This window comes from Boleophthalmus pectinirostris, unplaced genomic scaffold (genome assembly GCF_026225935.1).
Source record: "Boleophthalmus pectinirostris isolate CB_2022bp ecotype Guang Dong unplaced genomic scaffold, ASM2622593v1 HiC_scaffold_13, whole genome shotgun sequence".
In the NCBI taxonomy this organism is placed as follows: domain Eukaryota; kingdom Metazoa; phylum Chordata; class Actinopteri; order Gobiiformes; family Gobiidae; genus Boleophthalmus; species Boleophthalmus pectinirostris.
Window position 1 is genome coordinate 16,044,462 of NW_026571036.1, and position 17,825 is coordinate 16,062,286.

Here is a 17,825-nt window from a genome sequence, read left to right on the forward strand (position 1 = left end):
TGGTATGGCCACAAAGCCTGGTCACTGGTTTTGTTGTTTTAAGATGGGTATGACCAAATTTTATTTTGTTTTGTTGTTTTCATTTTATGATCTCTGTGCAGCACTAGGGAAACTGCTTTGTTTGTAAAATGTGCTATATAAATAAAGAGTATTTGGATTTGAGAATAAGTGTTTCAAGATTAGACCAGAGTTCCTTTGAGTATTTACAATAATAACAGAGATGGGGGATGGTTTCAACTTCACCATAAAAAAGGTGCAATATGTTTCAATTTCCTTGAGTTTGGATACAACTAAATTGGTAGATTTTGTGAATTATTTCCCAATGTATTCAGCCCTGGCTCTCTCCTCCGCTCTCTCACGTTGCTCTGAAGAGTCACGTGCGCCTCTTCCTTCGCTCTGATTGGTCGCCGCGGCCGTGATCGCGCACGCGGGTCCTTCCTTCGTGAATGCAGCAGCAGCGCGGAGTGTTGAGGTGATCCATGGCAACACGAGAGCAGCACAAACCCGTCCTCTCCGCCGCCCGCACGCCTCTCTCTTACCCCCGCTCATCTCTGCACGCTCCCCGCTAACACCACCGCGATGCCACCACGGGGATCCGCTTGAGACATTACCGACAACCAAGGTGACCGAGCGGGAGGCGAAAGATCAGCTGGCCGGGACGCAGATCCACGCAGGCGGCAGGTGACAGCAGACAGCCACCGCTTTCCAAATACCAACACACAACAGCGGGCAAGATGCTGCTACTAGATAACGCTTTAGCAGCTTAAAAAGTGCTAGTTCATCTTTTGATTTAACACTCTAGCATCAAAATGGAGCTAAATATTGAAAGCTAAAAAGAAGCCTGGTTGTTTGTGAATTTCTGTCCAAGCTACAGTCCTGACAGTGTCCCAGCTCGGGTCGGTGTCCGCTCTGATCAGCCCGTATCTCACCACCGCATCTGAGGCAGCGGCGTGAAGATGGCGACTGGCTCCGGTTGGCAGCAGCAGCCTTTCTACTCCCCGGCCGCGGGTCAGGGCAAATTCACCACTTCAACCTCGACGACCAGCCTGTCCTTTCAGTCCGGCATCACCATGGAATATACCCAAGACCTGCACCTGAAGATGAGCAAGAAAATAGCACAGCTGACCAAGGTAAGGGCTGCGATTTGACCACTGCTCTCACATCTCAGAGCCAAACCCCAGTGGGATTATAACTGTTTTAGCAGTTTATTCACAAAATGGTAAAACAGTATACTTAGCAATACGATCTCTCATAGTCATAACATCATGCACTCATTCTGATTAAACCATTTGCCAAATTATAGCATTTTTGGCAGTATCGCAGCAACTAACTATGAATGACTCTTACTTGCACTAAAATAGGTTCCTAAAAGGCATTACTCACTGCTGTCTTATTACACAGTTCCACACTAAATAATTGATTCATTTTTCTGCTTACTCTGTTGAAGTTTGGGGCAAAATTTTAATGCTGGTCTACTGTCTAGAAACTTCTGCAATCTCTCTGCTCTAACTCACAAACACAACTACTAGTACTGTATGTATTCCTAATCTATTCCATAGGAGTATCCAGCTGTATTTTGTAACTAGTTATGTCCAATTCAGCCATTTTAATGCCTAGATGACTCTGGAACAGCACAACCACAAAGAAACAATATTTTTTTGGCCCCCCGCTTCATATCATGCTAAACATTTGATCTAGAAATACTCAAGAACTTTCTTTATACGATAACATCCCACTTAATCGGAAATAATACAAGCTATACATCCTTGTGCATTAGCCCCCGTCTAAACCAGGCTCTGACATCCATGCACAGAGGCCCATTAACGACTATATTAATCAAATCTGCCATTAATCACTCACTGCACTGTCAACCTGCTTTATTTGTCTACATAACGTTGCTCAGGGGCCTTATATATAATTATTCAGCTCAACCCAGCTCTAAACTTTGATTGCGTTTAATGACACGGTGTGAAATTAGAGAGGATATGTATGTTCCCATGCTATTTATTTACCCTGGTATGTGCAGTGCTTTGAATCTGCTGCTTTACGCCTGCGGATATCATCGCTATGTGTGTAGAATTTAAACCCCGGCGTCTTTTGATATGTCGCTGAAATATTTATGTACAACATGTGTTTAAACTACGTGTGCTGTGTTGCTAATCTCTCATCATAATCAGGGTTACAAAGAGGTGATTTCGACCTTGTTTGGGGTAGGATGAGTATAGTGTGTTGAACTTAATACCTGCTGGTTCAAGGTTGGCCCCAGGACCCCAGCTTTCATCTCTCCAAAATGACAGGTTTGTAACATTCACTAAGGGTCAAAGCGTGTTTTGGCCTCAGGTGTGTCATTATCATCAAGCTGGCGGTGTACACTCAGCGTACCACACACACAGATCTGTCCAGGTGGGTTTTGAAGCGTCTTTTGACACCTTTAGTTCACAGCAGGTTTTCAGTACTGGTTGAGGTGACTGAAGGAAGCTAAGATAATACAAGTGCCAGTGTGTTGTGGAGCAGAAAGGACAAGTTTGAAAATCAAGGAATAAACTTGTGTCCCGGAGGCAACTTGTTGCAATCTCACCCATACAAGTTGATCATTCTTACATCAGTGTTTGGTCAGAGCAAGGCATTAGTCATGGAACAGGGGAAGAGTGGAGATCACAAAGGCATGTCATCTGCAATATTACATGTTATTATATTGTATATATATATATATATATACATATATGTTAATATATTGCAAAAATATCTATATCACAATATTTCGCTATTGCAAGAAAATAAAAATATATCACAACAGCACAAAGTCCCATATTTTACAGAAATGTTTTTGAAGGGAAAATTGACAAAGAGGCAGATTTGGATTCATAATTTTTAGGGGTACAACGATATCCAAGTCTCACGATACCATATTGTCACAACATGAACCTCACGACGGTACAGTACTTATTGCGATATCGTGGGAAAGCTCACGATATGGTGGGGAGGCTCATGATTAGGGATGTAACAATATCCAAATCTCTTGGTATGATATTTGCACGATATACATCTCACGTTACGAAACTGTGAATATGATACTTTTTCCTCTTATAATGCCTTGACAAGACTTAATCCAAAGAACTAAGACTTAAAATTGCTTAGAATTGTTATTTCTTCATGTAGTCTACACTGAAGTGGAGCAAAGGATCATGTCTATGTAGTTCCCTCTGTCTTTTTTTTAGCTATTGCTGCACCATAACTCTTCATTTAAGCAAAGAGACTTGTAATTCGATATATTGTGATAGTCCACGATATTATTGTGAGAACTTTGACAATACAATATCACGATATTTCGGTTATTGTTACATCCCTAATAATTTTCCTTATCGGGTCCTACATTAGGCTTGGGTTAGTCTTGGTTTAGTATCAGTTATTTTTTTATACAGTTTGACTAGTAAATGAAGACATGCCCTTTTTGTTTAAACAGATCTGATTTTACCAAAATACATATTAAAATAGTGCAGCAATATCATTATCACAGCACAAAACATAGTCAAATATTGCATGTTTTTCTCATTGTCCAGCCCTATTATGTTTTTATACAGTATCGTAAGAATTTAAAATGAAGACAGTTAACTTCATAGCATTCATGAATCTTTATTTATAATGCAGAATTTTATATGCAGTGAATACAAATTTGCTAATCAAATTAACGTAACAGAAACATCAACAGTTACTCTCTGAGAATGTGGACTAATTTGAAACCACCTGTATTTTTTGGCATTTAGTCTTGGCATTTTAGATTTCCCAAATTGGGCCTTGACATACTTTTGTCAAATGTTGTCAAATTGTTAATAAGTGGATTATGAAAACTCAAATTTTCTCTCCAAAATGACAGTTATTTGTAGCTTCACTCTGATCAACACATCTCCATTCCCATTTTGTATTTCCATCCAAATGTCAGCCTGTGTTATGTCCCATCACGTCCCATGATTCCCTGGGGCGACACATCTGAGGCCTGTGCCCCTGTGCCACAGGATGAGCCCACAACAAAGCGGGCAGCGGGCCGGTAGTGCTCGGGCCATCTGCTCACCCCGTCCCCCTGGTCTCTGCAGTCAAATTAGTCCTGGGCCGCCGTGATTACCCGCGTGTGACGTAGGGGGCGCTCTCCAACTCCTCCAAGTCTGTCTTCATCATCTTTCCTCATCATCTTTCCTCACCTCTTCACATCGCGTCTCAATATTTCATCAAGTCATTTCAGAACGAGTGTTGTGAAGTGCTGTCTGCATATTTTAATCTCGGGCACTTCATCCATTTTAGACTCTCGTGTTATTATTGTGCACCGCTGCAGTGAGTCAGAAGCTAATGGGGAAACTGTGACCTCAACTATTGTCATATTGGATATTTTGCTCTACAAAGTTGTTGGATCTTTAAGTGAAAGAGCCTGCACATAGCTTCACATTGAAGCTATGTGATTTAATACAGTTTGAGAAGTTTTGTTGATAATTTTGTACAGCTTCATTCAACTTCAACAAGTGTTATCTTAGCCAACATTTTACCAAAGGCGTAAAAAGGCAGTTGTTGTGTCTTTTTGTTTACAGTGGCCTTTCTGTTACTTCAATATTTGCGGCCTTTGTGGTGTGAAAATTGAAACTCAAACTGCGATTTTGCACTACTGTGAAGAGGAGGTGAGAAGCGCTCAGTCACACAAGATTGACAGGTGCCACTCACAAAATAGATAGAGTCCAGCCCTGGAAATACTGCAACATGTGTCATTTGTATCTAGCTGGACACCAGGGTTGAGTCATATCAAAACTCTTCACCCACCTCGCCTGTGTATGAATGAATGTGGTTGGTTGGCACTGCATTTTTGTAATGTGTAAATCAGTGGACTTCTCATTTTAGATGATGTGATTTAAAATGATCCGTGGGTGTCATACATTATAGTTATAGCATACACAAGCACAATAACTTCCTAACTTCCACCGAGTGTCAATAGTGAATGAATAATGCATGATATTGTAAAGCTTTTTTGAATTTGAACATCTGTAAAAGACCTATTTTATCATTATTTAACCATTGTGTAGGCTGTGAGGCAAGGTTTAGGAACTAAAAATCACAATTTTTAGTCAGTTGAATGGGACATATTATGCATTTTCCCTCCTCGTTTACCCTCTTGAAGTCGTATTTTGAGTGATTTATGCACGCAGTTATCTTTATTCTCCATTGCTCACAGACCTTCTCTTTTAATGTAAATGCACTTCATGAAATAAAATAAATAATATTCACTTTTCTGTAGTTCTGCTTCTTGTGCACTTTGGTTTATTGAGAGTGCACCTATATCTGGGCCTCCAATGTTCTGCCGGGATTTCACGCCCAGTCAGTAAGTCCGTCATTGATTACAATTCCTCTGTGGTATAAAATTTCATGATTTGTGATGCTCGACCTGTTGGCTGTCGCTGTTATTTAAGATGTCTTGCAGTAATTTTTAATCCCACAAAGCTGCTTTGTGTGGTGCCGGCTCTGGCAGCGCCTCATTCTTTATTTATTTTGTGCCATAGCAGCATTTCTGAATTTCAGCTCTTTTATACTGTGGTGCTTCTGTCAAGGAGGAGGCAACTGTGGGGTTTGCTGCTATGGCAACAAGTTTAATAAATTATAATTCAGGCCAGTTGCTACAGGATGCAAGCTTCTTTAGCATGAGATAGAAGCGTGTTATCATTAGCCTTGGGTGAATGCATGGATGGTGTGAGACTCATCAGTGATGCCTGGCTAGACTTGAGTGCGGAAGAAATGGCTGCGGATCAAGGTCGTGTGGTAGCGAAACAGTAAACAAGAACTATGAATATATTTGTGTGCTAAAGAAGTATACCTGGAGGTTAGAGCCCCTTTGCCAGTGTTCACCACCCCATTGTTCTCATCTTATTTCAACATTTTTACATTATAGTGATATAAAATGGACTTTTATTTGTAAACTATAGTATCCAGCATGCCCTTATTTAAGTATCAGTTTGGAGCCATATTGGGATTTCATTAACTTCCTGTATCCAACTTTGCTTTTGGCATCTTGAACTCTTATCTGGAACACTTTTAGGCAATCAAGGCCAGATTTTCTTTAATATTTAATTAGATCATTGCCCAAGTAACAAGGTATAACTTGTCTAAAGAAACATTATAGGAAGAATTAATTGGAACATGAAGCAAATTGCCTATCTGCTCTCTGTCTTTAAACATTACCAATCCAAAGTAATTGCCTAAGGCTGTAGTTAGGGGTAACTGATTTTTCTCTGTACTCAAAGGTGCTGTACCTGATTTTTGCTGGTTTGCTATTTTAAATTCTGAGCATCCTAATTATTCACCACCTTGAGTTTATTTCTGCTTATTATTTTCGCTTGGCCGTCACAGTAATGTTAACAACAACTAGCATGCTATGGGCACTTTGTGATTATATGGACAATAAAACACTATATAATTCAATGCAGACAGTACACAATGGACATATTTTGAGCTCCTTATACAATATATCTGTTCTGGAGCAAGATCATTTTTGCTCAGATACATAAAAAATGTTTACAGGTTCTTTAAGTCATAGTTCTCTTCTTAAAATAGTGACTGTAACTTGCGTTTACCATTGAGCTGCACAGTCTTTGGTTGTTTTACCACAGTATGTTGTTCCATCTGTTCTCAGGTCAACAAAGTTTCAATTCTTAGTTTTATAGGGGCTTGTATAGATATATTTTTGTAAGCATTAAACTCCATACCAGAAGAGTAATTGTTAGATAACAATAATTTCAGTCTGAGCTATCTTTTTGAACAAGATAGATCAACCTTGACAGACTAAATACTTCACACAGTAAATCACACAGTCAGACCCATTTTTTGCCTTTGCCTGATTCACCAAACAGTAGTGTTGTAGCAATAACAGAAATATTGTGATATTGTATCTTCAAAACTCTCACAATAATATCTTGGACTATCACAATATATCGAATTGCAAGGTTTTTCACGTTTTCACCACAAGTATTAAAAAAGAGAGAACTGCATAGGCCACAATAGTTATCGTACCTTAAAATAAATATCGCCACGTTGTCGTACCGAGATTTGGATATGGTTACATCCCACCAAACAATTCTGCCTCATAAGCACTGGCCTTGTTGGGACAGTACATTAAAAGGGAGTGAGTGGAGTGTGTGTTGATAATCCAGGGTCTAGGGCAGTGATCCACGCTGGCCCTGCACGAGCACTGGAGAGCAGATGGTCAGAGCTCCACGACTCCTGGCCCTGAGACCACAATACGCCTGACGGGGATTTGAAACGCTGATACTGCTCATTCAAATCCCAACTGCGTACTTAGCACATATGCACTCTTTGTTTCTGCAAGACAAATGGAATAGAGATAAAAATGCTTTGGCTCTTTTGGCAATACTTTTCCCCATGTGGTCTTTGGAACAGGAAATTTGAGTCTATTAGTGTAATTGAAGTGATTTGCACCCGAAATACTAAATACTGTGGTTTACAATCTGTCTGCGTGCTATTGCATAACTGTGCAGTGCGATATATACATTGCAAATGTATCTGGCATTAACAGACGCCATGTGGTGAGGCTGTTATTAATTCCTTCTTAGTATGGATTATATGGTCCATTTTAGTTTAAGTGTATTCTCTATCTTTAAAAATGTTTTGAATCTACAATCTGTGGTGTAAACAACTTATTTTTACAGAACGTCTGCTTTATGCATGATTTAAGACATTTTTAACGGAGCTGTACTGTATTAAACCTCTGAGGGGTTCTGTTTCTCCTATTTGGGGCATCAAGCTTACACTCCTAGAGAAAGTGAGAAGGTGACTGTAGTGATGTGTGAAAAAAAAACTAAACTGAAATGTAAGCTGTGCCAAGCCATAAACCACTGGTTGTAGTTGCATAGTTGTCTAAATTTACATTCAAGTCCTTTTGAGTATTTGGGATTGTCACGGCCCCTATTGTGCTGTATTTGTATTAAAGGGACAGACCGGACCTCATTTCCTAGTGAGCCAGAGACGTGTGGAGACACTTTTTTAAATATTCCATCCAGTCCTTGTATTTGCAGAGGTCACTGGTGCTAGGCTAGTGCATGTTAATGGCCATAGTTAGCCTGCCACTAAAAACAGTCTTACCCACTCCACAAAACACCTGAAACAAATCTATTATTACACCAGATTATCGATGTAAATGTCTGTGTTGATAGAATAAAGTTTGAAATAAAACTAACCTTGCATCACATGAATCGTCACATGTTGAGGGACTATTTTCTCTGCAGCAGCGGAATTTTACTTTGCCCGTAAGGTAGGTGCTTGGTGATATCAGTCCGACATAAATCCTTCAAATGCAAGGTTGGTTTTACTTCAATTATTCTACTGACACAGACAAGGACTGGATGGACTTTAGAAAAGTGTCTCCATACGTCTCCAACACTCTGGTTAACAAGGAAATGAGGTCCTATATCCAGAAATTTGGACTGTCCCTTTAATTATTGTTCTATTTTGAGGTGACCTGGATGCACTAGGGCCCAGCGCATCCAGCTGCCAATAAAAGGGACCCTCCTCCTACGCCCAGGGCTGCTCCTCTGGCTCGACTCCAATTGGCCACTCCCTCAGCCGATTGCCACAACTATTTGCACATATTTATTGTATCTTATTAATAAATGCTCCATTAGAGAGCTTAAACTTTTGCTGTAGTCACGTCTGCCACCTTTCTCTGTCTGAGAGTCGAGCTGAAACAGGGATGGTCTGATATGGATTTTGAGCTGATACTGCAAGGTCCAAATTTCATATTATATTATAGTAAAGTTCACCACATAACTTTTCACTTTTGTATTTATCTGGGGTGTTAAATAATTTGCTACAGCCTTGTTTAAACATACTGTACATCCTTGTTTTTTACTCTAATTGCTGTTGCATTTCCATTTTTACTCAACAATTAGTTTAAAAACATAAATCTGATGCACTGAGGACAAACTGGAAATTACGCTTGGAAGAAAAATACAGGTGGCAAATATCAATATCTTTCACAGTTAATATCTGTAAAACTCCTCTGATATTACAGATACTGGAGCTGATATTGAAACCGATACTGGAATCTCCATCCCTACTGTCTGTCATCCTCAAGTGTTCTGATTAGCGTAGCATTATTTGTGCCTGAATATGACACAAACCCCGGGCTGCCTGTGTTTCTCGATGGTGCAAACGACGCTCTCCCAAAATGCCGAGTGACAGTCTGTATCACACAAACAGGAAGTGTGATGTCACCGCACTGCTCTTTTCAGGAGGACACCGTCTGCTGTGATTGGCCGACGCTCCACACACACTTTCCCAATTTGTCATTTCTAAATATAAAGCCACAGAGAAACGGCATCTCGGCGGGAGCTCTGTGTGCGGGCCTCGTCTGTGTACAGCGTATTAACCTCTGTGCTGATTGTCACAACTCTCTGTCAGATTTCATTAAGATAGGCCTGGCCGGCGGCTCCAGGGGCAGGCTGAAGATGTGTGGGTGCGGGCCCGTGGTGAGTCACTCCTCATGGGTGACCTTGAGCTCCGTGGCCCGGTGAAGCGTAGTACAGCCCCGTCACAGCGATTACATAATCACCAGAGTAACACTACGACTCTGCACATGTGGGTTAGTATGGCATCCCAAATTCTCTGCTCTGGGATGGAGTTAATAGGCGCTTTAGGGAGGATTTTTTAAGGAAATGAGAGCTTTTTCAGACTGAACTGTAGAAGTGAGAGAGATATAGATATATGCTGCTTTAAAAATATGCAAAATTGAAATATTGAGAGTTTTTTCTTGTCTAAAAAAGAGCTGATTAAAAGTAAGCTGTACAGAAATGTCTAGTTGTAAAAGATATATTTTAGCACATTCCCGATTGCCTGAAAATCGTAAAATATCGATAGTGTAAAAAAAAAAGGTTCATTTTTGTCAGTATCACTCACCCCTACTGAATTGGTCTACTAAGTTACCAATAACTTGCATCATATTTTGTGCAATGGTTGTTTTTTTGTTTGTTTTTTAACAGGCATGTCAGATTTTGTAACTCTGAACATGTTCATGAAACCAGACTTTTGCAAACATACTAAAAAATCCATGCGGACAGCGAGCCTCTCTTCACAGTCCCGTCCAGGTGTGTGTAAGCCGCTCTCATCACGTTTCTCTGTCAGATGGGCCCCACACCTGTCTGCTCCTGTCTCCTCTCCCTCTGCCGGGGTCTGGCCTGTGTCTTGGTTGATCAGCTCTGTCCCGGGAGCAGGAGCATGTCTTTTCTTAGCTCTGTGTTGTGCCTCTAGAGCAGTGAAGGTGAGGCCAGTACAGTGTAGTGTGGCTCTGTTGTTGTTGATGCTGTAAATGGCCTGGAACCAGCCCCCCTCTCTCTCCCGCGCTCTCTGTGTGGGGCTTGTCTCAGCGCGGGCTCTCAGGTGATGTAACAGTCCTTCTGGTGGCCATATTGAAAAGGCAGGCGCTTGTGGGCAACAGCAGCTGTGAGAGGATCATTGTGAAAGATGCATAGCAGAAGTGCACAGCTATATTTAGGGCAGAAAAGCCACATTATTACAGTCATTATAATCGCTGATGAGCCTTCAATCTAAGACACTTGAATATAGGGCTGTAGTCTTTAGTCAGTTAACCTCTCGAAGTTGCCTTAGTTGTCTAAATGTTTATTATTAGTTGACTACAGCTCTGCTCATAGCAAAGGCTGGGGATTGATTAGATCTTAACAATATCAATGACTTTGTCGATTCCAACCATTGATCCAGTTCATTAACGATTCTCTCATAATGTGTCTTTATTTAATTTAGTATGTGTATATAGTTATTGGTGGTTTGGGGGCAAGAAACTGATTTCCCTGTTAATATCATTGCACTTTGTCATAAATTATCCAAAAAGCTTATTTACAAATGTTTAATGTCTTTTCTATCATTGATTAGACCTATTAACATGCTATACCTAAATTTTAACTGTATTTATTTTAGCTGCCTCGTCTGTATTAAATATTACTGGGCTATAGAGTCGGGATGTAATGATGTCTAAATCTCTCGGTACGATATTAACACGATATGCATCTCGCAGTACGATATTTATTGCGATATTTTGGAGAGGCTAATATAATTGTAGATAGGAGACTTTTTTGCTTTTAAAATACCTAGACAAGATTTTGGTGTGAATTATTTCTGTCATAATCCCAAGAATTCAAGTAAAAACATATTTCTTCATCTGAAATGAATCATGGGATATGCAGTTTCTGATGTTCATAAGCTGTTGCTACTATAAAACCATGCATTTAAACAAAGGAACTTGTAATTTGATATATTGTGACAGCCCATGATATTATTGTGAGACTTTTGACAACACGATATCACGATATTTCGGTTATTGTTACATCCCTAAAATAGAGTAGTGTTGTGATATCATCTGAAGCCCAGCAATAAGCCAATAATTTTGCTAAAAGTAACTGTAATGGTATGGAATACATGTAAAACTGCATTGGAAGCTCAATTTCAGAAGGCCAGGCGTTAAACACATTTCTCAAAGTTTAGTGTAGTGAACCGCTTCTCGCCGCACTGATTTGCTGCACGTCAATTAATCATTTTCTCGTTCAATCTATGGAGTGGCTGTATAGCGATATGCAAGCCCCCTAAATGCTCGATTGAAATGTGTTCAAGCTCACAATGCAACATACCGCCTTTTACCAGTGGTTCCATTTACTGTGATCACTTTCCATGTAATGGTGCACACAGACCGACCATTAGAGGCTGTGTTTGACCTGCAGCCAGTACACCTGATAGAACACGCAGTAACACAAGGAGGACATGCAGCCTGCCCCGTGGAAAGCTTTTAAACACTCCAAACCCGTGTACGTCTTGGTCCTGGTACAAATAGGGTTAACTGGTGAAGCGATGCATGCTGTTTGTCTCTCTCCGCCATCAGAATGAGAAATAATACCAGAGAGTGAAAACAGGTCCCCGGTGGCCACACAGCCTCATACTGCTGCCAAGAACTGAACACAAAGTAAAAAAAATAAGACTATTGCCTGGAAAATCCTGATGCTTTTGAATCTTTGTGAGGATGTGTGCCAGCAGGCTCCCATATCCGCTGAAATGTGTAGGCTGGTGTCACGTCGGGACAGACTCTTAACAAAAATCAACCAGTAAATATGAAAAAACTGGAGGAAATATTTTCACTAAGATTAATCCGTGCTTTCAGTGAACAGCACAAAACCGTCTTTTGTCTGTGCAGCTGATACTTTGCAGCTGAAGTCATCAACATTGTCTGGGGATGTGATTCGAACTAGAGGCACTTCCCTGTGTGAAGCTCAGTTACTCAAGTTCGACTTTAATCTGAGTTTCAACACAATCTGATCAGGAAGAACCGATTTAGCTAGTATTATAATAGATGAGCTGAATTGTTGAACTGTTTAACATGTCCCATTCAGACAATATTACAGTCACAATAGTTTCTCAGTTAGTCACTCTCACCTTTTTTGTTGAACATCAAACACCTAAACAGGGTCATGAACGCTTCGAATGATCACAGGCTCCTGAAAATGTGCCGTTTAAATCCATTTTGTATTTTTTTCTTTTAATATTTTTCAGTTTTTTGGCAGTGTTTACTAATGTTTGCACAGTGTCACCATGGTAACTGCTGAACATTCCACCATAGACACACATGCAGAACACCAACAACGTGATATCCCTACAAATTGTCCATAGATTTACGTTAAAAATCTTACTGTAAATCTCGCTACTCTGACCCATATTAATACTGTCTTTTACTATCTTATGCTATTTTTCTGATGCCATGAGATGTCTTGTCAACTCCAGCTTTTACCCCAAGTAGCTGTACACTTGGTTAGTTGAAAAAAACACCACTGTAATTGAATCCCACTTGGCCGTAATCTCAAATCTCGACTCGTCAAACTACGCTTCCAGACTGTAAACTAATACAAAACGCCACAGAGTATGTTTTTATTCATCCAACCATCTGCGCACTAGATTTCCTCCTCACTCAATCCACTGCCAGCAGGATGTGGTTGGCAGCCTTATTTTATACAACTCTGATAATTGCTCCATCTCTCTATGTGCTATTTTTCTCTCCTGAAGTCCGTCTTGGCACATGTTTTCACTGGTCACCATTCTCCCTCCATCTCTGTCGGAGTTAATCTGCCTGCCCTTCCCTCCGGCGAAAGGACGTCCAAATAACGCTGTGCTCGCCATGACTCCTCCTGCTACCCCAGCCTGTCTTTCTATTAAGATAAGACACAAGCGTTCCACTGGGGCAGATTTGGACTGTTACAAGAGCAAATATTAGCTGGACTGGATTGAGACAAAATGCTAGAACAAGGGTAATTGCTGTGTTAAGGATGCAGCAATAGAGCTAATAATCACTGGGTAAAAGTCTGAAGGCTAATACTAACGTGACCTACTTAAACCGCTAGTCCATAACTTAACGTTGTATTGGCTTCTGACCTATTTTTACCCACAATGCAATAGCCATGATGACTCAGCACTGATGCATCAAAACCAGCCAGAAAGGCGGTTTGTGTCAAATCGATATGGCGGGTTTTCACTCATGCCTACAAGCGTCCACTTTGCCTTGTGTACCTCAAAGTACGTCCTAAATAATTAATGTTTTTAGTAAATAATCTAGCAGTGTAAAGTTTGCGAACTAAGAAAGCTTAAATTAGTAATCACCACAATGAGTCATGCACATTAACAAATTCTGATTCATCCCTGTTTTGTTCTGAAACTTGCATTGCAAAAAAAAGTCTAAATAGGTCTAATTTATACATTTAAGCAGCTGTATGAAAAGTAGGGCCATTTCCTTAATCACAGCTTTAGACTGACCTCATCTCACTATAGTAGTTTAGGTTTTATGGGGAATTTTCACAGCACAGAAGCTGACTAACCAAAATCTACAACCCTGCAGCCTCCATTCTGCAGGACTAAAACTTTAACTAACATTCTATGGGGCTGGGAAATATGGTAATTTAAAAATGTCTTCCTGTGACAATATGCTATTTTGATGAGCTCGCCATATCACGGATCAGTGCTTTTCTCTTTAATGAAACTCTGTACTCAAACACAGACATTTTCCCCCATCCTCTCCTCAGTTTGGTCAGTCTCCTTCATGCTCTGAGTGAGTGTGAACTCTCAGAAGCAGCAGATGGCTTGAGTTCCCCTTAGTGGTAGATAAAAAGATCCTAACTGCATGACTAGTGATATAATCGTATTTGGCAATGCCGGAACTGAAAAAATAGTGTTGTTTTTTTTTTGCATTTTGCCCACTCCTAATTCTACACCTGGTACTATTCATATGCAAATAATATTTATTTAAACAGACAGCAAATTGCATGAGATAAGAGTGGTCACACGCTCTTTATCTCCATAACTAATATACCTTTTTTTCATATATGTATATGTTTGCCTGGGATCCAGAATTCACTTTTCTGTTATACTTCCCCCATTGAATCTCCCCAGGTTCAGCATAATTGAAAAGTGCACTAGCCAATGTAATCAACCTTTCACGTGGTCTGTTCGTTTCAAAACAAATATGGCTGCTTACGAAGGAAAAGAAACGACTAAAGACATCACAGTGAAGCAGTAAACCCACTTGATTTGAGGTGAGAGAGATTTTAGTTTGTTCAAAATGATAATTGACCAATGAGCTCATTTGTTTGTCATGGGTTACTGGAATAAACACATCTGATTGGACGGCCGCTTTTGACTCTGGCTTGAGGCGAGAAAGAGGAAGTAGTAACCAGCCTGATATCCCTCTATATGAATAATACAGAGAAATAGACAACTTACCTGCAGCGAACGTCAGTATAATGATTTATACTTGATACCTGAATCCAAGCGTAATAAAATCAAAAGCCTGAAGATTTAAAAGTTTCATCAAAAGTTCTCCTGAAAGATGAAAGACAAACTCATTCACACAGCTTTCAAATAAAAAGTAATGAAGTTTGATCATGTAAAATCCCAAATCAAACAGCCTTCCTCGCACCACTGTAGCCAAGTATAGCGTTTTAATTTCACTTGTATGACGTAACTGTTGCTACGGGAGACTGTTGAAAGTATCACAAAGGAGTGTTTTTATTGTACATCACTCTGTTTCTTTACTTACTGGGGTCTGTGAGCAGGTTCACCTCAAAACCTCTTGCTATTAACACGGATAGTTGAAGTAGCCATTAAAACTTAGATTAAATTAGGCCATTCTTTTTGTTTGTTTGCTTGTTCTTCCTTTTAATTTGGAAGCTATTATGGAACCATTTCTCATGCAAGGAGAAAATTACATTCGTATTGATTTGTAACACGGCCTATAAGATGGTGAAAATGAGGGCTTATCGCTCACTGAGCTAGTGTCAATAAAAACATGTCAAACTTCAATTCGATACTAAAGAATAGACTCAGAATACTGATTCTGATACCACAGCATAATAATAAAAAAAAAAAACTGTATTTGTAGGCAACAGAATGAGATTTTCATCATTAAATCTTTCTGTCCTAAGTTTCTGTCCTGTGAATTTGAACTTTTTAGTATTGATATTTGCTCAAATGAGTGTCAAGTTTTAGTATCTGATTTTCAATACCTTTCACAACCCAACAATGAACTTCAAACGTCAAATACTGCTTTTTAATAAGACTATATTTTGTTACCTATACATTGCTCTATACCAAACAAACAGTAATGATCCTTTTCTCTCACAGCCCTTTCAAAACATAACTCTTCTGGCTGGTGACTGTGCTTCCTGTCTCCGTAAGCTCAGTATGTGGACAGTGAGCCGTGCATTCTACAGCTTATTACCTCTCCGCCCCATTGTTGTTCTGCTCCTGTCGACAGGCGCGCTCCTCGCTCCTCACTCCAGGAGTAGCACATGCATTTGATCTGATTGCTTGTTTGTATGACAGCCCGGCAGGTGAGCTACTACGATTCGCTGCTTCTATTTAATTATTTATATGTTTACACCGTGCAAAATCCATGTACATGCTAGCTAGCCCACGTGCGACTGCTGAGGACATGTGTTTTGTATTTTTTTTTGGGCTGAACATTAGATATCATTGACTATATACTGTAAGTACGCTTGCACACAATGACGCAATGGCTGTGTCTGAATGTCCACATTATTCCCTACTTAGGGCACTAAGTCGGGGACATCATTTTTAGTGGCGTTCGAATGACCAGCAGGTAACTCTAAATTTCCCAATGCACCTTGAAAAGTAATGGGCATCGGTGGTCTACTGTTGTTTTTCTGGATTCAGGAAAACAAGAGTAGACAGTGACAGGCCTAACTGGACATACTTGTGAATGAAAGCAGATATAAGTGCTGGTTTATCACACTGTTGATCCTGATTATGAATAAAACACTCTTAATAAAGCGTTATGGTGTAAAGGTGCTATCGTTAGCTCGAGCTGTTAAAGCATAATTAATTTTCACATCATAGATAAAAAGCAAATAATCCAGTTTGTTTGCATGAGATCCAGTGTGACAAAACTTTTATGATTATTATCAACCTCATAAATACTTGTGTGCCAGTCTAATTTGATCATTATTTATGACAGAAATCAGGTTCTATTGGAATTGCCAGAGACACATGACCCAAAAGCAGTGAGCAACGTGTCCAAATCGCTCTGTGACTGAGTGCACTATACTGTACAGTCCGCTATGGAGTGCAGGACTATGCAGTAAATGAGGGGTCAGGAGCTAAGATGGACATTCAGACACAGCCAGTGAGTGTTGTTGTTTGTGACCATTATCCGAGTGTCCTGGTTTTGTCATGGTGCCTGTATACACAGTATCCTGGTTACTGCACCATAAAGTTGAGTGTGCATGTGTCCAAAAGCAAACACTTTTCAGTCTTTTCATCACAACAATAGCCAAAATAAAGTGACCAACATAAATAAAGTGAAATAAATAAAGTGAAATTAGTGTTAAATAAAGAACTGCGCTAAACCTGCACACGTATGATCTCAACATGAACCATCTCCAACGCAACACACACAGAACAGACTCAACATCAGCATCATCAGCATCCCTTGGTCACAGAGAGAACACTCATATTCCACTGAGTCGTGTTCTTTAGTCCAACAGAAGCTGAACCGCATCAGCGCAAAAGGAAAGAGCTGTTTTTTTCGACACTGATAGTATGCAAATGAGCCATGCAGTTTTAAGTTTATAATCTCAAACAGACTGATGTGGCCCTATAGTGATTATGGTTTATATGTTGTAAAGTGGAATTTATTTATGCAGATTAATAATAGTAATAATAATGATGATAATTTTAATATAAAAACATTAATGATTAATCAAAAAACTATTGTTAATTCTCCCATCGATCGATTAAGAAAATTTAACCGAATGCCCATCTCTAGTTTGCACAGTAGTTAAGTCTGTATATAGTTCTGATAGATATTTCAAAATTGCAATAATATTTGCAATATACCATGGAGCTCATATCTTAGCAGCTCCCACATTCAATAAAAAGCAGTTTTCCATCAGGCTTCTTGGCTTTTCCTGGCTCTGTTTGAACAGGACTGAGCAGCGTCTAAAACACAACAGATGATGAGATCACACAGACGCAAATACACACACACACGCGTGCACACACACACCCACGCGCACACACAAAAGACACGCTGCAGGCTACAAGTGCTATAGACACTGATGCTGCTGCTAATGGAATTCAGTTTGTTGTGACTGTGAGCAAAATAAAGAGAAGACGACAGGAGGAGAGGGAGCAGGCCCGAGAGAGCCACAAACACAAGGCACTGAGCCATCTTAACACCTCCTCTCTTACCAGTCCCATTCAGACATAAGGATCTG

At 40.0% G+C, this 17,825-nt stretch overlaps 1 protein-coding gene across 1 annotated transcript in view; it reads left to right on the forward strand.

The window, feature by feature from the left end:
- Window positions 1-573: 573 nt before the first annotated feature.
- The window catches only part of fam184ab (family with sequence similarity 184 member Ab), a 154,774-nt gene continuing 137,522 nt past the window's right edge, over window positions 574-17,825 (forward strand). Inside the window, exon 1 of the mRNA XM_020920220.2 lies at window positions 574-1,130. Within this exon, the coding sequence (XP_020775879.1) occupies window positions 957-1,130 (174 nt within the window). The 5' untranslated portion in view covers window positions 574-956. The remainder of the gene's footprint in view (window positions 1,131-17,825) is intronic.